The following is a 22,741-nucleotide window of genomic DNA, read 5'->3' as shown; positions in this document are numbered from 1 at the left end:
CCTATTGAACAGTTTTCCAAAAAAGACATACAAATAGCTAACAGGTTCATGAAAAAGGTGTTCAACATCACTAACAATCAGGGAAATGGAAAACAAAACCAAATAAGCTATCACCTCACCCCTGTTAGGATGGCTATTATCAAAATGAGAAGAGATAAACAAGTGTTGTCAAGGATGTGGAGTAAAAAGGATCCCTTGTACATTGTTGGTGGGAATGTAAATTGGGACAACCATTATGGAAAACTGTATGTGGTTTCCTCAAAAAATTAAAAGTATAACTACTATATGATCCAGAAATCCACTTCTGGGTGTGTATCTGAAAGATATGAAATCAGTGTCTTGAAGAGATACCTGCACTCCCATGTTCACTGCAGCATTAGTTACTACAAGCAAGATATGGAAATACTAAAGTCACTTTAATATTCACTGATGGATGGGATGTTGAAGAAAATGTGTGTGTATATGTGTGTGTGTGTGTGTGTGTGTGTGAGAGAGAGAGAGAGAGAGAGATTAAGAGGGAGAATAGACTATTATCCATAAACAATTTGGAAATCCTTCCACTTGCAACAAGAATGAACTTGGAGAGCATTCTGCTAAATGAAATAAGCCAAAGAAAGATAAATATTGTATGCCATGACTTATATGTGGAATCTAAAAATTACAGTAATAATATAGTTGAACTCATAAAAACTGAGAGTAGAGTAAAACCAGCAACTGTGGGCCAGAGGAAACAGGGAGGTGTTGGTTGAAGGGTACAAACTTTCAGTTATAAGATGAGTAAGTTCTGAGGATCTAATGTACAGCATGGTGACTACAGTCAATAATACTGTACTGTATAATTGAAATTTGCTGAGAGAGTAGATCTTAAGCATTCTCACCTCTTACACATGTAAAACAGTAACTATGTGAGGTGGCAGAAATATTAATTAACTTAATTGTGGTAAATATTTCACAATGTATATGTATAGCAAATCATCATGTTGTTCACTTAAAGCATACACTAGCTTTTGTAAATTATATCCCAATAAAAATGGGAAAAAAATCACTGTCTATCCTAGTCTGGCAAAATACAGTAAAATTAATAAAAATTCATTATATTACATTGGCCTTAACTAATGGAATGGTATACAATTATGGATTTTTTAATATATGGTTTTTATAAAACATCTTTTGTTAATACGTCTTAATGAAGGTTTTAAAATTGCTGTTTCATCCAGAAGTCAATTAAGAGCAAAAAAATGAAATTTCAAAACATGCAAAAGTACTTGATTTTTAAAAACACATCTTAAATATTTCCACCCACCTACAGAGTGCTATGTAGATAACCCCAAATTTATTAATTTCAAAATTATATTATTTTAACAACTGCAGGGTATTCTAATCTGAAAATTCAGTTTACTTTTGAAAACAGGAAATGGCTATAACCAAACAGGTAGTATTCAAAATTACAAAAGAATGAATATCTTGAGACTTTTGTTTGAGTAATCAATGAGCATGATCAAGGGTTAATGCACAGAGAATTAAAGTCATAATTTCTAGACTAAGTATCTGAGAAAAACTGCGAAAATTTAATTTATTACTCGCTCTGTTTAGAGTACTTTATTCAGAAGATTCCTAATGCTTAAATTAGTCTGATTAATTTTTCAGGTCTCTTAAAACTAGGAAAAAATAATGGGAACTACTAAAATAACTTACGAAAAATTTGCCACAAACCAGTAACTAAAAGATCAGTTCAAATAGATTTTGCCTCTTAAAAAGAGGAGAAGCACAACACCCTCCTAGATGTCAGTTTCATGTCTATTCACAGAATGTACAATGACATCCAGGGAATCAATTAGCCAAGGGGAAAAATAATTAAATTCAGTAATAAACTACCAAAGCCAAGCTTTGATGGTTTCCATCCAAACAAGGAAGGCTACACAGTTTATGAAATCAAAGCACCAGGAAAATCGTAAGATGGAGAAGGTATTTAAATCAGGTCCCTGTCTTCAGGTTGTTCTGCATCTTAAACAGATGATTATATTCTATTTCTAAAGATCTCCTCCGACAGAAGTTACACACCCATTCTCAGGAGACTATAAATCATGCCGCCTCCTCTGCGGAAGACTGTCCTGTTTGTCATTCGAAGCTAAGCCAGACATCAGACCCCTCCTAAGCTGATCCACGGTGTGGTCATTTATCTTGTATAGTCTTGATGGCATCTCTGGGTTAGGGATGGCAAACTGGTTTCAACTGATATGTCAGTTCCAACCTGTTGGTAGTGATGCCTGTACCCTCTCTAAGCCAATCGCCCCTTAAGAGGAAGAAGTGGCACAACAGCTTAGAGAGTGTGTGGTGCACGTGGGATGCGGGAAGGCCTACATAACCGCTTCCCAAAGCGCTCTGTTTGATTGGAGGAAAACAAGGCAAGAGATGTCTTCAGCAGTGGTGAAGAGGCCTTCAACGCCATCCCTTCTCTTGGCTCCTGGGTGTGTTGGAGTGGGGCTGGGCCTGTCTCGGGGTAGTGTACAGTCAGTGGCAGCTGCAGCCAGAATGTCTTCACTTCTTCACCCTACAGTGAGCACAGCAGGCTCCAGGCAAAATTCCAGAAATCTGCGGCGCTGGCCCAACCTGCACTGAGTGTCAGCTTCATGACTTCATCTGATGACGCAGCACTGCTGTCTCTCACTTCCTATCAGCTGCTTCCTGTAAGGAGCTCCTTAAGCTGCAAAATGATTTCAAAACCACCACCCCCAACTTGAGAAAATACATGATGACAAAAAATAAGTTAAAAATTTAATAACACGTGTGATTAAGATGTGATTTTCCATCTTACTACCCACAACTACATCTATACATACTTGAAAAGCTGCAGCACATATATGCACAAGGCATGACACTACTTTAGACAGTCATTGGTAGGCAGGGATCTAAGGACTCCGAGTCATACTCAAAGGCCCCCTAGGGCCTCCTGCCTCCCAGTTCAGAACCACAATGTTCTGTGAGCTGAACACTAGGTAAGAAGACTGCTGTGAGCCTCGTGATGACAAACCTTCAAAAACAAATCTGAGGAAAGTTAGGTTTCCATGGCATCTTTTCTTTTAAAGAAGCAATTTTACTTTCCCTTTTAAGGTTATATTTTCATTTAGTCATTTTCATAGCTTTTCTTTAGATATATTCATTTTTTTCTATTCTTTCTAAAATGTGGAAGTCAAAATTAGACATAATAATATGATCTACTGCACACTCATAAAAAGTTCTGTGTTATCACGGGCAAAAGCCTAGTCATCTAGTCTCCCCTCAATGCCTGGGTTAGCATAATTTATCCTTCTACCAGGATTCTCTTTACCTCACTCAGACATACACAAAATCTCTAACTGACTTAATGTTCTCAAAAGTCTAAACATTCTTCTGTTGTTAATACTACTTATGTGTAATTCTGATTGCATTGTCTTACTTTCAGAGTCATTAGCTACAATTGACTCTCTTTTACCAAGGTACACATATGCAGACTAATGAAGAAAGTTTTGAGATCTTGCTTCTGATATGGCAGGGTAAAAATCAAACTGTAAGAATCAAAGTGTATATAATTCCAGACAAAAGAAAAATGGTTGGCTTTTTCAAATTTTATCTGCAATACAGGTGAGATCCTCTGAGATATTTTAGCAAGAAACTTCATTATAGATGTAAAAAATGTCATTATCATGATAATAAGTGCAGTCAGAAAGAAAAGGAAGCCTAAGTGCTGTCAATGGTGATAATTTCAATTGCCAGGTGAAAGCAGTGTAAATGAATAAAATCTAAGAATGTGATTTAAACAAAATAAAAGGAAGTCAATCCACTGAACTCCTGAACCATCCCGCTATTTGCTGGGAACTGGCACAAAGTAACAATTTTAAACAGAGTATATATTGATGCCATATAAATCAGTCAGGCACAATGTCTGTACTGTTTTTTAATATTTTAATTTTATCTCTAATTCCTCTCACATCAAGCTCTTCCTCCAATGCAATTTGCTCAGTGGTACAGAGCTCTACTGCTGCTGCTGTCAAATAGTAAATCACCAGCTAACATGGTAACCAAACAGTAGGTAAGGGACATTCTTCCTTATAGAAGTGTTAGAAGTAATAAGTGATGAAAATACAATGGAATTAAAATACAAGATTTTGGAGCTCCTAAGGGACCTGACCTTTGATCATTAACTGTTCATATCACTAAAAGAGAAACAACTGAACAATATATGGCTCCTGATAGAACACACTACCACCTATGAAGTATCTTGACAAGAAAAAAAAAAAACACACACACACATGCACATTTGAATTTGATCAAGCTGCTAGATTCTACCAATTTACAAAGAAATAAACCGACTGAAAGAATGCAGTAATGCAGTAAGCAAAATTTAAACTATGAAAACTGTAAGACAACCAACCGAGTTTTTCCTATGAATAAACTGCAAAAAAAAAAAAAAAAAAGAAAGAAAGAAAAGAAAAAGAAAGAGAAAGAGTGAGCGATAAAGAGAAATGTAAGGATAGAGTAGAGGGACTATGAATTATATTATCACAGGAAATAAATAGAAATGAAAACAATAGATTGGATATTTTATGATATTACAAAAGCACTGATAATTTTTAGGTGTAATATATATAATGTGGTTATGTTCTTACACAGGGTTCTTTAACAATACATGCTAAAATATATACAGATATAACTGTATAGTGTCTGGAATTTCCTTCATAATTCAGTTTGGGGGCAGTAGGTAAAAGTACAGATAAAACAGTTTGCCCAGGAGTTGATAATTGTTGAGGTTCGATGATGAGTTTCTGATTTCATAATATTCTCTTTAAACCTGTCTAGTTTTGCAATTTCCCACATATATTAGTTTACTAGAGCTGCCATAACAAAACACTGCTGACTAGGTGGCTTAAAACACAGAAATGTTTATCTTCACAGCTCTGGAGGCTGGAAGTCCAAGATCAAGGTGTTGGCAGGTTTGGTTTCTTGAGAGACCTCTTTCCTTGGCTTACATATGGCAACCTTCTCACTGTGTCCTCACATATTCTCCTCTCTGTGCACACCCATCTCTGGTGTCTCCTTGTGTGTCCACACTTCCTCTTCTTATAAGGACACATTAGATTAGGGCCCACCCTAATGTCTCATTTAAACTTAATCGCCTCTTTAAAGGTCCTCTCTCCAGACACAATCACATTCTCGGGGTTGCTGGGGGTTAGGACTAAAACATATGAATTCAAGGGAGACACAATTCAGCCCATAACACCATAATAAAATGTTTTAAAATAAAAGATAAAATATAACATTGAAAATACAAAATTCTAAAAATACACTAGAATAAGTACATAAAATCTGTAACTTCAAAAACTGAATTTTTAAAAAGTATGACTTCTAAAAAGTATGACACCTTTTAATATATACATAGGCCTCCTTAGTCAATGCATATCCCTAGCTGAATGTGATGTTTCAATTTTCCTGAAGTGCCTTTCTGAGATCTCAGAGACTTAACATACATCATAAGAGAAAGAAAATTTTGTTGTGAGCAGCTAGCTGTATCTTGCTACCAGACTGTTAGGGGCTGAATGTTTGAGTCCTTCCTAAATTCACATGTTGAAACCTAATTCCCACTGTGATGGTACGTGGAGGTAGGGCCTTTGGGAAGTCATTAGGTCATGAAGGGGAGCCATCATGAATGGGATCAGTGCCCTTATAAAGAGAAGCCAGAGAGATAGCTCACTCTCTTTCCACCATGGAGGATACAACAGTATGTCGGCAGTCTGCAAACCAGAAGAGGGTCCTCACCAGAACCCAACTGTGCTGGCATCCTGATCTTGGACTTCCAGCCTCCACAACTTTGAGAAATGAATTTATGTTGTTCATAAACCAGCCAGCTTATGGTATCTTGCTATAGCAGCCCAAGCTAAGACATAGAGAACTGTCTACTTATAAAAGAATTATTCATCTAACAAATATTAGCCCTTACTTTCAAAATTACAAAAATTGAGAAACTGACATGAGTTAGGTGACAGCTTAATAGGAAGATCTGTAGCTGGCTAACTGCCCTCACCCAGTGTCCCATTTCTAACTCACTGGAGGTCACCAGTGGAGGGCCAGGTGCTTGATTTCCCTGTCCTGCGCAATAGGATTTAAATAAAATCATAGAGAAAATACTGGCCAAACCTAACATACCAGGAAAAATAGCACATTAGTTAAAAGTCAACATTAAATTCCAAAACAGGTCCTGACAATATTAAAAAATGGGCCTCATAAAGTGATAAAACTTAATAGGAACAAATGTATGATTCTACACTAGGGTCCAAAAATACTTACTGGAAAAATATAAGGGAGGTATGGTTTAAGAAGAATACACATTAAACATTTTATTAAGAATTTTAATTGGTAATAAAGACACTGAGGGTCAATAATGTGCTTACCGAGAATTAATATATTAGGCTACAGCAACAGAATTACAACAACTTAAAGACAGGATGATCCCATTTTATTCAAGGTTGCTAGAGTTTCATCTGACATTTTTTTCTAGGTGATACACTTTATAAAGAATAGTATTAAAATGGTGAATATATTTAATGTCATGTCAAATAAAAAATAGCAACAGAACTTGGAAATGTGAGGATAAAATAAGACTGAAGAGAGACAGAAAACTTCAAATATCTGGAGGGCTGCCATCTGAAAAGGCTTTAGGCCTATCCTTCATGGCCCCAAGAGGGAAGAATGAAGTTAGCCTTGCTAACTCCTCTTCATCCTTCAGTAAGTATCTCTTCCTCAGAGAGGTCTTCTCTGGCCTCTGAACTGTGAGCTCCTGATCACTGGCTTCCTTCCACACACACATTCTTCTCTGCTGGGCACCAATCCTACTTTCATTTGTCAAACTGTGTTAGTCCCACTCAATGGTAAATTCCCAGAGAGTGGGGGGACCATGTCTGATTTGTTGGTCCTATGACACTCAGTGCCTAGCGTAGATAAATGAATGAAGGAATGCATGAGAAATAGATTTGACATTAATATGGAAATGTATTTTTCCAACACAGCTGCACAAAGATTCATGGGATGCCTCCAGAAGTAGCAGTTTTTCTTTTGTGGGAAACCCTTGCTCATGCTTAAAATGCCATCCACTTGCCTGGGGCAGGGGTGGGTGAGGTAGAGGGGATTAAAGCATGGGGGACTGGATTAAATGGTTTTTAACCTTCTTGACAACCTGATGCTCTGTGATCTGAGCTCCACTGGGAAAGGTTGTGCTCATTACATCATAGATTTCATTTTAGCACATCGGCTATTTCTGATCCATTTTGGAAAACTTTAGTAATACGTTTCTATGTAACTGCTCCTGTTCAAACTCAAATTTCATTTTATATTTATATCTTTTCCTCTTCCTTCTCTTCTTACTCCAAAAAAGCTGATGATAAGTATTTCCATTTTATTGTAAGGATGAACAAAGCTTCAGAAAACATAATTGCAGATACTGAAGTAAGGACAGACTCAGAGATGAGAAAAATACTTCTGAGATTCTCAGCATCAATTGTGTTGAAAGTGAATGCAGATTTGACAAATGAAACAAAGTCATTACCTCTCCATTTCCCTTTCTGCTGATTTGATTTTTACAGCAGCCCAATTTTCCATAGAAACAGATCAGATTTACAGCAAATACAAAGATTGCATCTTTTATTTATAAGGCCAAAAAAATCCACCTAAATAATTTTCATTAAAATTGTGTCCTGTAATACTGGCTTTCAGAGTATGAGTCAAGCATTACACAACTTTGCTTATTCCTGTGGGAATTAATTAAGCAAAGACCTTGAAGGTTAATCTCCTCAGCACAGCTCCCAAGACTACCAATTCTGACCTTGATTACTTGATTCGGTTTGATAATGAAGTTTGGGGATGAAGCTGTGAGGTGTGTGAGCAAATACACATGCTCACTATCCTTTCTCCAGCCTCTGCTTTTCTTCTAGGGGAACAGCTTTGTGAGAGCATCTTCTAGCCTAAATTAGGCAATTACGGAATGAGGAAATCAACATGTTATTGATCATTAATACTTAAAATACAAATACAATTTACTTATTTTGAATCTTATTACATCCATGGAGAAGGTTTTGAAAAATTAGGTAGAAAGATAGGGAGAGGAAGTTACATGTGAGGGGAGGCTGGCAGGTGACATCCTGGAGCTGAGAGTAGTGTTGGGAGAACACCCACGCACCAGGCAAAGGCACTTCCAGAGAGCTCCCACACAATCAGGACTAAGACTGTCCTGAGTAAACTGGGGCTGGATCGAGATCATTCCTATCACCTTTAAACTTAATGCCTAACTTTTTCTGAGGATATAATCCCTTATTCTAAGGATAAGCAAGACAAGGAAGGGATTACAGAGAAAATAGGAGGACGGGGAAGTTACAGTTTTCAAATGCTCAATGTTTTCCTCTTGTACCGGGTCATGCTAGCATTTAAAGACCAGTGAGTAGATCCTTGATTTATATCACCTCACTCTGTATATTTCTATGTCTTCTACAGCTTTAAGCACACCTTCCAAATAATGCAGTCATTCCTACATTTAGAGTAACTTCGAACATGTCTCTGAGACAAAAAAAAGTACATGTGAAAAAAGCATGCCTATGCTAAGCAAAAGTTACATGGATGTATCATTCAGAGAAGAGCTTATTAAACTTTAATGTGCATACACATCACCTGGACATCTTGCTAACAGGCAGATTTTAATCCAGTAGGTCATGGTTGGGGCCTGAGATTCTGCATTTATAACAAGCTCTCAGGTGATGCTGTGGCTGCTGGTCCACAGATCACATCTGAGGAGGATTTAGACCATGATGTGAAAATCTGGCTTCGGCAGGAAATCTGTGCCCCCAACTTCATTTCCACCTTTATATTTTGCCCCCTAAGTTCCTGAGCTCTTTCCTGTTTCACTGGTATCAGAAAATTTCAGGACCAAGAAGAGTGGGTACAAAAGGAAAGAAAATATTCTGAAATTACAACTTCAAGTGGAGCAGTAAGAAGATTTTAAGTTGTCTCAAGGGTAGACATACTTTTTGATATGCATGAATTACACATACTTCATGCAAATCACTGAACGAATACATGGTAGCCTGTCTATTTCTTTCCATAAATGAAGCCCTATGTCTGCATAACTTAACGGAAGTTCATTAAATTAATGCACAGCACACCATCATTGTTCAGGTATCTCTGGAGAGTGAGGCGATCTGAGTAAGTCAAATTTTCCGGATGACTGGAGTTTATCTTTTTACGTTTCCAAACAAATTTATTTTATTGATTTTTAATCTAAATCTTTCAGAATTATATATTCAATACCTGTTAGATATACAAAACAAGCTTTAATATATCTACAGTTATCCAGGGTCAGTGATGATTATTCTATGGCATGATGTAAGTACCATGCTACAGAAGGTATCGGGTGCATGTGGGGCTCTGCACTCCCACACACACAGTGTCCCTCTGGGGGCGTCTCAGGTTATTTCCAGCAAACTTTTGCCTGTTCCTATGCAATCAGCTGCCACTTCATATGCTCTGTGATTGTCCTCCTCTTACAATTTTTTAATCTGCAGGTTTATTTTTCCCATAATATTCTGGGGAAGCTTTTCAGACTGACTTTCTTCCCATTTCCCTCATGCTTGTTTTTTTAATGCAGGTGCTCTCTTCCAGGGTTTTGAGTTACTGGTTCCCTGAATCAGTGCAATCATTCCGGCTTAAAGAAATCACCAAAGTCAATTCCCCCTTAAGTATCTCTTACTATGACTACTGAATACTCACTGATCCCGGTGTCCTTACAGTACTGGACCAAGTACTGTCCCATGACTTTTAGAAGATGATTATACTCTTGGACATTGAGAAATTCCTGTTTATTATGGGATGGTTCCATGATCTCCAGGGGTATATTAACAATGCCAACCACACCTGCACCAAGTCTGGAAGAACGCATACATATATAAATTATATGAAATTTAGCTGAGGAAAAAGAAAAAGCAACTATACCCTGGTCTTTTGAAATCACTTTTCAAAACATAACTTCAGTTATTTGGTCTGGACCATGTCAGAGTTTAACAAATTGTAATTATTTTGTTAAATAAATCTATAGTAATCCCAGGTATCTTTGGTTCCATAATACAAAAATCTCTTAATACATCATTACTGAATTAATATGACACCTTTTCCAAATGTATAACCTTATATGGGGAGTCAGGGTGGGTGGGAAGCGGCAATCTTTTAGCATTAAACACCCCTAACAATGCCTTGCAGTGATACACTGACACGGTCCTTTTAATGACACTGGCCAGAGAGTTACTTTCTTCATCCTCATCGCCTCTGTCAGGCTGGATTTCTCCTCATTGCAGAGTTCCACGGGTGCTCAGAGAATTCTACTAAGGGAATATGCAGGTTAGATTATTCCATAAGGTAACAACTAGATGGATAAACTAGATTTTTTTTTTTTAACATTTTTAGCGGCTCATGGTATATGCAGCTGGGATATTCTCCTCAGTGACATGAGCTGTTTAGGGAAAGGACACCCAGGAGTCTAGCTCCTTAGGGACTCCCATCGCCCATGGCCCAGTACACAAGTCATGCCTTCCCAATTTGCGGCCCCTGCTTATCATGTTTTTCACCACTTCCCCCTTCCACCCTGCCCTCCCTTCACTATTCATTCGGTAAGTCTAAATGTGGGCATCATTTATTTCAGGAAAGCAGGCTTAACTTCCCCCAGTTTGGTTTACCACCCCTCCTAAAAGACTCTTTTTGCACCTGATACTTGCCTCTAACATATATTTGTTTGTTCATTCATTTGGTGATTCATTCATGCTCAGTACCTAGCCCCAATCCAGGAACTAGCAATATATTATGAGTAAGAAAGAGAAGGTCCCTATTTATGAAGTTTCTCCTCTACTGAAGGGTGACAGGCATTAAGGGTGACAAGATCATTTCAGATGGTAGTGAGTGGGAAACACAGCAGGTCCTGTAGTACATGAAGAGAGAGACAGGTGGAGAGGGTGAGGTCAAGGGCTAATTTTACTTAGACAGTCCAGCAAGACCTTCCTGTGGAGGGGACTTCAGAGCTGGTGCCTGGGTGACATGCTAGGACCAGCAGTGAGATCTGAGGACAGAAGGTTCAAGGCAGGGGGAACAGCAAATGTCAAGGCTTCCTAAGCAGGAAGGAGCTTAGGACGGGTGAGGAACAGGAAGCCTGCTGGTGTGAGGGGAATGCACTGAGGGTAGGTGTGGGCAGGGGTGCCCCAGAGCCAGGCAGAAGCCAGATTACCGGAAGACTATGTTCTATTCCACATGCACTGGGATTTTAAGCAGGAGAGTAAACTAATTTATGTTTTAAAAGATCATTCTTGCTGTTCCCACACAACATAAAAGATATGTATGCATACACTTGTCCATCTCACTGGACTACAAGTTCCTTAGCAAAAAGTAGTAGGTCTTCACCATTTTGTCTGCAGAGCTTGGTAAGCACCTGGCTTGCATGTGTATGCACAGGACATTGCAATACAAGAACTTGCTGAATGAACAAAGAAGTGAACCACCAATTCCCCGAAGCGAGGAAGCAAGATGAAACGGATGTTGCCCTGAGCCATTCTTCTGGTCACGGTTATCCTGTCTGCCTCTGCACTTTTCTATGGTCTCTCTTCAGGACTCCATAATTCATGAGAGAAGCTGGTGGAGTTTCAGACCACTGGGAAAGTACTCTGGAATCCAAACAGGCTGGAGAGTGTTACTAACATAGGCTCATGCAGGTAACTGGCAGGAACTCATACACACAAGGGCTGCACAAAATGTTAACAGGGCTGCGTTATAAGGCTACAGATTTTTCTCTTCTAATATTTCTTCACTCTGCTTAGATTATTTATAAATTGGTGAAATATTAAAATGTAACCAAAGTAGATAGGACAAGAAATGGTAAAGTTTCCAAAAGCATGCTTTTTCTGTACAGCAGGCATGCAGCTCCACCAATATTATGAATCAGGCAGAATATTGCTTGTGCACTGATGGGAAGGGTGGACAGAGGATAGGACACCTGCTCCCATTATGATTAATCACTTATCTAACTCCACAGACAGAATCTTACTGCAACCTCTCTCATCCTGCCTGTGCCTCTGAAAACAAAAACATACTTACAAGGACTTCAGTTTTAGTTGTGGGCCCACTTTCTCATGCATTTTGATCAAGCGGTTATTACTGTAAATGAACATCCCAGCTTGGCTTTGGTTTTCTATGTTCACTCCAAAGAACAGGGAGAGTGTCCTTGCTTTTTTTAATTCTCTAGCATTACATTTAGAAAGTTAAAAAAAAGTTTTATTTAATAAAAATATACAATTTACAGACTGTTAATAATTAAACTCAGAAGGTAAACATTAAAGGAACTGTAAATAAAACATCCAGGTATTTTGCAAAACCTCGTGGGCAACTCAGTACCTCTGTATAGCCAAGTATTTTGCATAAACATGATAGCCAATAATTAAACCAGTCAAACACAAGCATTCTTTGACTCAAAAATGAGTTTACCAATTTAAATTTATAAGAACTAGAAAGTGCAAAGGAGCTGTGAAATGTTAACTGGTCTAATAAGTACACTGCAGCATTTTTGAAAAATGATTTTGACTATTTTAAAATTTAGGTGTTTCTAAACACTGGATGCGATTTCTAATTTTCAGCATGTTCTCACACCTCCAAATATCCTACATAGATTGGAATGTGACAAAAGATATTCTTTAGTTTTCTTTTTCCAAAATTAAAGATAAGTCAAAGTTAATACAGCAAGTTTACAAGGGTAACAGATATTAGCTCCGGTTTTTCTTACTCTGTCTGCTATGCTATGTTTTATGTGACTTTTGCATTAAAAGTGTAAAGACAGAAATTGATACATAGCAGGAAATGATAGAAACAACCACAGTAACAGGATGCTGCTTGGAGCATGAAAAGCACCTGGATGTAAGAACCAGAAAGATGGAGCTGGCTTCAGATGCAAGTTCATCCTTGGAATAACCCTGCGACTATGGATGAGTGACTTCAACTTTCTGTCTCACCTGAAAAAATGGGAATAATACCTGCCCAGCCACTTGGGATGCCGAGAGGACTAGAGGAGATGATGTAAATATAATGTGAACTGATTAGGAGCCTAGCAAATGTTATTTTCTTTTCTCAACCAAGAATAGTACCAAATATAACTCTTCCTCTCCACCCATTCTGTAGCTCCTCTCATTCCACAAAAACAGCTTTTCTTTTCAAATTCATGGCCATGGGCCATTACAACTGACATAACATAGTTACTGGACTGATTAGAGGTATCCATCACTAAAGGACAATGATAAAGTTCTATCAGTCCTTTTATGTGGATATGATACACAGAGTACATCAGACTTTCTGAGGGAGTGACTGACATATATTACGTATTTTTAAACGCATATACATGTCGGGTTAAATATGTATGAATCAAATTTTTTTTCAAAAATGTCTACTCAATAATTAAATCACTATTGTTCCACAAAAAAGAATACTGACTTTGTAAGGGATCCCAAAACAGGGTGTTAGAGGATATTACTCTGTGATGTTACGTGGCATACTGATTGTCTTTACATTTTAAAAAAGCATTCTGCTATAAAGACAAGTTCATGTCAACTGGCTTTATAAAATACAGGTTGGTCACCTTTCACGCCTATCATTATGATGGCAAAAAAGTCAACAACCATCTTTTTCTTTCTGAGGACTTTAAAGAGGCCTTTGCTTTTCAATGAAGATTTCTATGGCATTTATTTAATATTAATTTTGATGAATGCAAAATTAACATTTCCAATTTAAATTTTGAGGAAAGTTATGGTTATACAGCACTTTATGGTTCACAAAAAAATGCTTAAAACTAGTAATTCTTCCCTAGAAATTTGTTTCTTGAAATTATCATGGTTTTTAAAGTGTGACTTTACTTGACAACAGTGATTACTTTCAGTTTAACTTGCTTAACACCTGAGCTGGACAGCAAGTCAACCTTACCAATGAAAATAATGGTTTTGTAATATAGGCTTGCTATTTTTATTTTGCCCATATATAAGTGACACATTTATTTGAAATATATTCTATCTTAAACTGTAAGCAGTGCTAGAAAAGGGAAGGAATTGGAACCAATCCTCCAGAGTTTAAATGGTAAAGGACACAGAGAAAATGAAGCTGGCAGCTGATCTCCTGGGAAGTTCTCTTCCTCATCCAATCAGACACTGAACTAATTTTTCACTCTGTGCTTAGAAGTTTTAACATTACGTTAATATGTGCATACATGAAAATATGATTTTATAAATACTTTCCATTAGTTATGTTGGTTGGGGGATTGTGACCATATTATGCTTAATATTATAAAATATCACAGGTTGAGAAAGAGAAACTCACAAAATCACCAAATCTGCCTACTCAGAAATTAGAATGTTTTAACGTAGTGTAAGGATTTTAGCAAATAGAAAACCTTATTATCTTACCTTCGTTTCTCTTGAAGAATCTTATGCTTTGCTTTTACATCTTCCGAAGCTTTTTGTAATACATCCTGGAGAAGCACATTTGGTTAGGAGAGAACATAATGCCATTAAATTAATGAGCACTGAGCTGATATTTATTATCCTATTATCCAAAGGTTTCACAAGGGTAATAGTGATAGGTCACAGTGCCCAATGCAATTCTACCTGAGAAGATACTCAATAAATACTTGATAAATGATTACGTTCCAAAAGCTACGAAGACAAACCAAATTCTGGCCCACAGGTTCTCTTTCTGCACATATTCTGATGTCTTCTCTGTTTTTCAGAGAAAGAGACACTGCTCCCTGTAATGTCACAGTGGTTTTCACACAAACTACATGAAAGCTTGGGAAAGCCATTCAATGTACCTAGACTCTGACTTTGGTCTGTGAGAACATAAAACACTGAATCACGTGATCCACCACTAAGGCTTCTTTCGGGAGTGGGCGGAGATTACAATTAAAAAATTTGTCAAAGGCCAAAGAAAATGTCTCCTTTTTACCAAGTTCCATACTCCCCAAACTTTCCCTTGATAGGCAATCCCATCCCCCCACTTTCTCCCTCTCACAGGTCCTATACCAGTGCCCATCTGTCTTCCTTCTCTTTTAATTTGATATATTAACTCATTCACTGCCCTATCTCCAGAATGTTCCCTCCAGTCAGGCAGAAAAGAAATTATGCATTATTACTATCTCACAAATAAGAACAGACTTTTAATGTACTGTATCCACCTGAAGTGAAAGATGGGCATCTCATTTGATGGGTATACCACTGACTGAACCTTGTTTTCACTGACTTTAAAGTAAAAGAAAATGGTAAATTGTTGGTGAGTATTTCACTTCAAATTCAACTACTCAACTGCCTAGAGGAATTTCAGAGGTCAAAAGCTGAGGTCATTCTACTTTGCTCTCTTCTCTGAGTTAAAGAAACCAGTGTGCATCAGAGCATCAAAGCAAGCTGGTCAAAGACATCCCCACCCTTCCCGTCAATGCACTTAGAGCACCGAGCAAAGAGAGAGCGAGATGTAAAGTGCTAAGGGAAGAAGAAAGTGAGGTCCTGACCTATTAGAGTCTGTTTCTCTTGTCTCACAAATACATAAAGCCAAGGAAACTGATTTTTAGAGATGAAATAAAGAAAGATTAAACTTTTCTTTAAAAATCAGTAACAATAAGATAGGTCTATATTTAACTTAAAAAAAAATGAAAAGAAAAAGATAAAAGAGAATTTGGGGAAAGCCATGGACAGCTTTGGGGAATTAACATGTGCTACTCTTTAATTCCACCGCATATTCATGACCCTTAGATATGAGAGCTCTTTATCAGACACAGCTCTGGTCCTTGAAAGTTTAAGGACAAATTACAGAAAGAATTCATACAGTGAGTCTGTAGAAGAGGATGAAGAAAAGGTGAAGTGAAACATTTTTTTCTCCATACACCTCCTTCTACCACTGTATGCAAGCAAATAAATGTGTTGTGCAATGATTCACCATGGTAGAAAGCTTGGTACCATGTCTTGCTAAAAGTTAGCAAACTTACAATACATGTCCTGCAGCAATATTCTTTTTTTTTCCTAGTTGCTACGAACTATAATTAATAATAATAGTTCTTTATAACCTATCTTACTCATGGGCATAGCGCAAGGATTAAGAGGATGTTTATGGATTGTGTGGAGCAACTCATAAGAAAAGAGCTTTGTAAGCTGGAAGCACTGTTATTAATATTCATAATTATAGCACATAACTCCTAGCACTGGAAAGAAGGATTGCTTATTAGTCTCCTCCTTGCTCTCCCCATTTATTTAGGTCCATAGGGAGCTATAATTTGAAAAGATATTTTCAAGGAGACTTGATAGGCTAGTTTTTTCTGCTAGCTTTTCATTATTTTCTCTTTTTCTCATATGACTCTTCATTTTAAAGACATGAGCTGTGATGCTCTTCTCCACGGTTCCCAATTCACCCCACAATTTATTCATCTTCTCTCTCAATCTCAGCCTTCTCCTCACTCACCTTGCCGAGTTTTTGCTCCTTTCTCTGCACTCAGCTATTCTGTTTATCTGTGTTAAAATTAATCTTCTGAGTTTGCCTCTGTTTAAAAGTCTAGAAAGTAAGTGGTAAGAGACAACTGTGTACAAGAAAAAGCAAATGACACTGTTTGCCATTTAAGAAGACTGACTCTCTATGTCCCACCTTGGCAGGAGAAGACAAGGAAGTTCTGTCAGAGTTGTTTGTTTCAATTTGTACTTCTTTCAGTGTGAGTTCAGCTAGAAACAAAATTAAGATAATAAAATGTCACTCTTTCAAGTATTTTTAAGTGAACATTTTAGTCATCTCTATAACTAGTAAGAATGGCTTAAAGATAATGATCTCGGAAAATCCTATATTCCTCCTATAGCTTTTATGCATTCCAAGAGCAGGTAGCCATCCTTGGCTTCCTCTAATGCACAACAGTTTATAGGGCACACACGTACACATACAAATTCAAAAGTCAGGTCTGAACATTTGGCCGACTGAAAACTCTCTAAAACCAATGAAATATGGATAAAGAGCTACTTGTCACTCCAGGATCACTGGGAAAAAATGGTTTTGTCCTTCTGTGGAAGGAGTGAATGTATAGAACATTCCTTCTTAAAGCGGATGCAACACGAGTCTCTAAAATGATCTCACTCATCATCAGGACAACCAGCGTTTCTAAATATAACAATCTAGTTTCAAATGTGTACTTAGAGCTTGAATTATATTCATAATAATAAATAATATCATAACTAGATAAAACCAAAGATGGAAAATGTGTTAATGAAGTTCCTTAGAGGTAGGAATTACAACTGATTAATTGTGGTTATTTCTACAATGCTTAGAGCAGGGTATGTCTCAGCATAATTGCTCACTTAATGTTTGCTGAATAAAGTAACAATAATGATGTAGCCCATAGGTAATTACATACCTATCTTTACTGCTTCTTCTGCCTTTTTAACTTCATTTTTAAATGTCCCTTTAAAAGATGATGTGACATACAGATACTTTCTGAAATGAAAAAAGAAAGAAGAATATAATCAAGTCAGATTATCATTTTAAAGTACATGATACAAAAATGTTCTTTAGGAAGACTATATATTCTAGAGATACGTAATTATTAAGAGAAATTCATCAAGTAAGTGGCATTCAGTTGGTACATCAGCAAAGTTTATACCTGAGACAAATTTGTCTTTGAATACTTGGAAATTTAGCTTTTGCAAGGGAAATTCAGGAGAGAGATAAGAAAATCTCTGCCCACACAGATGTTCACTTATACATGTAAAATAGGATAATTTTCTCAAAAAAGAAGAATTTCTATGCAATTGTTCCATTATCAAAGTTTCTGGTTAATATATATAGCCTTCTCACCCAGATCATCACTGACACTGGATAAACTGTTTCTCCCAGTCCCTAAACAATTATCTCCGAGATGCTCAGAAACACACATTAAAATATCATTTTAAATAAAACACGTTTTGTACTTTATTGCTCAAGAAGCCTGTTTTCAAGGTCCAGTGTTTCACTGAGAGCAAAGACATTCCAGAACAATCAGGGAGGAGGAAATGTACATACACGTTCCCCACTCTCTCCAGAAACTCAAAGCGAGCAAAACAGGTGAGAGAAGCTCTGCAGAAAAGGGGTTCCCTGAAAGCAACTGAAACTATGTGTATCTGTTACAGATGATTCCAGGAAGGAGGATTGGGTTTAAATCATCATGGAGAGAAAAAGTCCAGAACATTATTTGGTTTGAAAACGCACAAAGCTCTGTATATCTCATTCTATACTGTTTGCCTCATGCCCATGTAGACTCAGGAGCTTACCATTCTCCGATACCTTCAATGTCTAGAAAGCCATCAGATTTTCAGTGAGAGGTAGATGGGGACTTGTAGAACATCTCTTGAAGTCAAAACATTTTAAGACATATAAAAAGAAGCATTTGTTCAGGCAGAGGAGAGTCTAAATCTATATGCCCAATGAGTCTCTACCAGGGATAGATAAAATACTGCCCATGGGCCAAATTGAGCCAGTAGCTTGTTTTTGTTACAGTCTAAGACCTAAGAACGATTCTTCCACTTTAAAGGATTTAGGGGGAAAAAAGGAAAAAAATAAGAATATGCAAAAGAGACTGAACGTGTCCAGATATTTACTCTTGGGCACTTTACAGCAAAGGCTGACCGATCTCTAGAATCTAGGCTAATTGCAATGGCTTTTGAATAATAGTTTGATCCAGAATTGCATTTCTGTGCTCTGACTTTTAAACAATGTAAGCAGTTAATGCAAATTCTTCACAATACAAACAGGTCACACAAAATTTACATGTTTGTTAGCTGGAATCTGTTTATACTTAAAGACTCTTCTATTATCTCAAAAGAAGCTGCACAGATATACTCAAGACAGAACACTGCCATGATTAATCATTAAGAGTTGGACTACCTGTAGTCCATTTACCTGGGTTAAAGACCGTGGTGTGCCCCTATACTAGTAGTGCAAATTACAAAAGACTGAGCAAATTACTTCACTTTCTGTGATTCCATTTCCTTATCTGTAAATGGAGATTAAAACAATGGTGTCTATCTCAAAGGGCTGATACGAGAATTAAAGGTGTCAACACAGCTCAAAAACTTAGAACAACGCTGGTTCATAGCAAGTACTTAATATGTGTTTTATTTAATAAATAACTTATAAAGTGTGTTTATTAGATGCATGCTTTAGAGGAAATGTATATTTTAGAGGGAATATACATTGGAAATGAGGAAATAAAATGAGCAGCTGAATGATTTCCTTTTCTTTTAAGAATCTGAAAAATCTGTAGAAGTTTGCCCAATTAACTACATAAAAGGCTTAATGTTAAAAAACAACAACAATAAAACACACTAAATGTCATCCTATATTCATCTACTTCAATGGTTTAATGAACAATTCAAGTTAAAGTAACTAACTGTGTATCTTCTCCTCTGACTTCATGTTCATTTTCAAATAAGATTATACAGTTAGCACAGGAAAGGAACACCTAAAAAATCTAAGGCAAAGTAATTCTCAGTTTATTCCCTTATTTTTCTTGCACACTGAACATTATCCATTTAAGTCATAACCTACATATATTTCAAATCACTTTCTGCTACATTTTGAGAATAGCAAAATCTAAGTTTTAAATAGGAAATTACTGGTCATTATATACTAAAATTATCATTTTTTTAATTACATACTAATCATATAATCTGGTTTGAATTATTTAAATCAAATATTTTTCTAAAAAGTTAAAGTGAAATCAAGGAGAAACTGAACAATGAGTAATCTTTCAAAGATGATATGAATTATACTATTCAAGCATTTTCATAGACTATGTGCTTACAGCCATAGAAGGTATGGGTGGCGTAAAAAGTGCCAACTCTGCATTAGTTGCTTAATTTTAAACAACAAAAACCAAAAAAATGTGCTCTCATCATGGTTGGCATTGAGATAATCTGGTCCCAGATGATCTGCACACCCCAGATGACATTTTAAATTTTACAACTGCTCACAACAATTAAAGAATATGAGATATCTTAGAAATATGCATCACTTTGTAAATCCAGGGTAGTAAGTCTGCCATTCTTATAAAGTAAAGAATTTTGGGTCAAATTTCCGTCCACAATCAGAAGCCCTCATCAGCCTTACACATTGTCTTTTCCTACTAGTGGACTCTGGAAGATAAAAATGCCTTTGAGAGCCAAAGTACCACTACCACTGGAGGATAAGGAAGAAATCAATCCAGCTCCATCTGTTCCTCAGTCCTTGCAACACTCCTTGCAAGGGAATGGTGTCCCATCTAGAACTGGGCTTCTAGTTTCTCAGAGGTTAGAATTTTTCCAAACCCATTCCCCAAACTTTGTATTTACTTTACTTTTGCCCACAACCAAAGGCTATGGTCTCGCCTCCAACTTATTTCTATCTTCTAACTCTGCCTTGTCCTGCCACATTTTAGGTCTCCACGCCTCAAACATTTCACCTTTTACTTCCCTACTCTCTTCTATCAATGAAATTGTATTCAAGTATTTTGCTTATGTCCCCTTTCTACATAAACCAATTGTTTGAATATTTTCTTTCTAAAAGAGCTTAAAAACATAAGGTCAATGAAAACTATTGAGGGAAATGAAAGTTAAAACAATACAAAAGTTTTGCTCCTTAGAATGGCAAAAATAAAATAAGAAAATACTATTAATAACAACCACACAAAAGCACACTCTTACACAACTGTTTGTGTAACAATAAATTGGTTCTACTTCTTGGAGGGTAAACTAACAGCACCGTCAAAATTAATGATGTACCTATCCTCTGACCTAGAATTTGCTTCTGTAATATGCTCTATAGAAATAACATGCACAAGCATATGAGCATAAATATACATCTGTCTGACGGTGCCCAAGCATGTCCAGTTTAGCATTTTAATGATGAAAACCCTAAAAACCCTAAGTATACAGCAATAAAGAAATAGTTAAAGAGACCATAGAGTACTACACAATATATTTGACAAAGACAGAGAAAGATCTCCAAGAGGTAATTTAAACTTTCATTGGCATTTAGTCCTCACATTTATAAAACTTCTCCAAAACATTTTGGATAATACAAAATAAAATATTTTTAAAAAAATTTATGTTGAAAAATATACTACAAGTAAAGAAAAGCAAAGTTATAAACTTGTGTTTATGCAGAAAAAATTAGCCCACGGTTATGAATCACAACTACATTGTTAGTCACAATCATGATTATTTTCTTTTTTAAATTATTTGAGTTTATCCAATTTAGTCATACTGTAAAATAGTTACAATCCTTAATCATTCATGAAAACATATAATGAGGCATGGTTAAGAACTCTGTGGCTAGTGTAATGCTGACAGCTAGACCTGGATGTCAAATAGGCCTCTCAAACTTACTATGTCCAGAATAAGTGGGAAAAATCCCATTCATTGTTTTTCCCGACCCCGACACTGGGACCTCCGCTATCATTCCCAAGCTTTAGCTCAGGAAGGAATGTAGAAGGCTTTCACGACTCCTCATTTTCTCTCCACCGCACATCCAATCCATCAGCAAGTCTTGTTGGCTCTATCTCTACAGCATATCTGTAATCTGAACACTTCTAATTACTTCCAACACTACCACCCCAGCTCAAGCCACTATAATTTCTCACCTAGAATACAATAATGGTATCCTACCTCATTTCCCTTCCTCCCTTCTTGCCCCTTAAAATCAGTTCTCTACTTAGCAGCTGCAATAATCTTTTAAAATAATAAATCAAGTAATGTCACTCCTCTCAAAAGTCTACATTCTTAATACGACCACCTCTTCCCACCATGTTGCTGAAGATCCTACAGGATCTGCCGCCGTCTACCTCACCTCCTCCAGATCCCTGTGCTCTTGCTGTATTAGCTTTTTCCCCTTGCCTTTACTTGGTCTTCTCTTCCTGGAAACATCTCCCCATAAAATTCTTACATGACTCACTGTGGTATCCACCCTCCAAGACATCCTTCAATGGCTCTTACCTCCTGGTGTTCATGCCTTTGTGTAGTGCCCTCCCACACTGACTCTAGGCTGGCCTCTGTGACCAAAGGAATACAGAAGTGATGGTGTATGAATCTTGAGGCTAGGTTCTAAAAGACTGCAGTTTCTATTTAGTTTTTTTGAATTGCACACTCTGGTGGGAACCAGTCCCTGTGGCATTAAAATACTCAGGTAGGCCTGTGCAGTGGCCTTTGTAAAGAGGAACCAAACTGCCTGCCATGTGAGTCAGCCACCTTAGAAATGTGTCTTCTAGAAATCCTAGCCAAAATCAGCCACCTCATGAGAGATATCAAAACAAAACCACCCTACAGAGCCACAATCAAATTACTGACCCATAGACACTGAGAAACAATAAATGGTTACTTCATTATTAAGCCACTAAATTTTTCGGGTGATCTGTTTTGCAGGGATAGATGATACTTTCGCTTTCTCAGTTTATTCAGCTCTGCTCAGAAGCTATTTATTTAAAAGTAAATTCCTTCCTTAATTTCCTATCTAAAATAATCATCCAAAACCTCCCATCCAATAAAATCTCTATTTTTTTAAATCTACTTTGTGTTTCTTTTCTTGGCACTTAAAATTACCCACAATTAATATTATTATTATTATTGTTGTGTTGTTACTATTATTTTGCTTATCATCTTTTCCACCACTAGAATGT

At 37.0% G+C, this 22,741-nt stretch overlaps 1 protein-coding gene across 1 annotated transcript in view; it reads right to left on the bottom strand.

Moving 5' to 3' along the window:
- MORC1 (MORC family CW-type zinc finger 1) overlaps window positions 1-22,741 on the bottom strand; it is a 144,174-nt gene that overhangs the window by 76,114 nt on the left and 45,319 nt on the right. The window contains 5 exon segments of the mRNA XM_064495638.1: window positions 9,787-9,941; window positions 12,151-12,294; window positions 14,496-14,560; window positions 16,717-16,790; window positions 17,471-17,550. Coding sequence (XP_064351708.1) covers window positions 9,787-9,941; window positions 12,151-12,294; window positions 14,496-14,560; window positions 16,717-16,790; window positions 17,471-17,550 — 518 coding nt within the window.

Source organism: Camelus dromedarius, chromosome 2 (genome assembly GCF_036321535.1).
Source record: "Camelus dromedarius isolate mCamDro1 chromosome 2, mCamDro1.pat, whole genome shotgun sequence".
NCBI classification, from domain to species: domain Eukaryota; kingdom Metazoa; phylum Chordata; class Mammalia; order Artiodactyla; family Camelidae; genus Camelus; species Camelus dromedarius.
The sequence above is the reverse complement of the archived record's forward strand: the minus strand, read 5'-3'. Positions and strand labels throughout refer to the sequence as shown.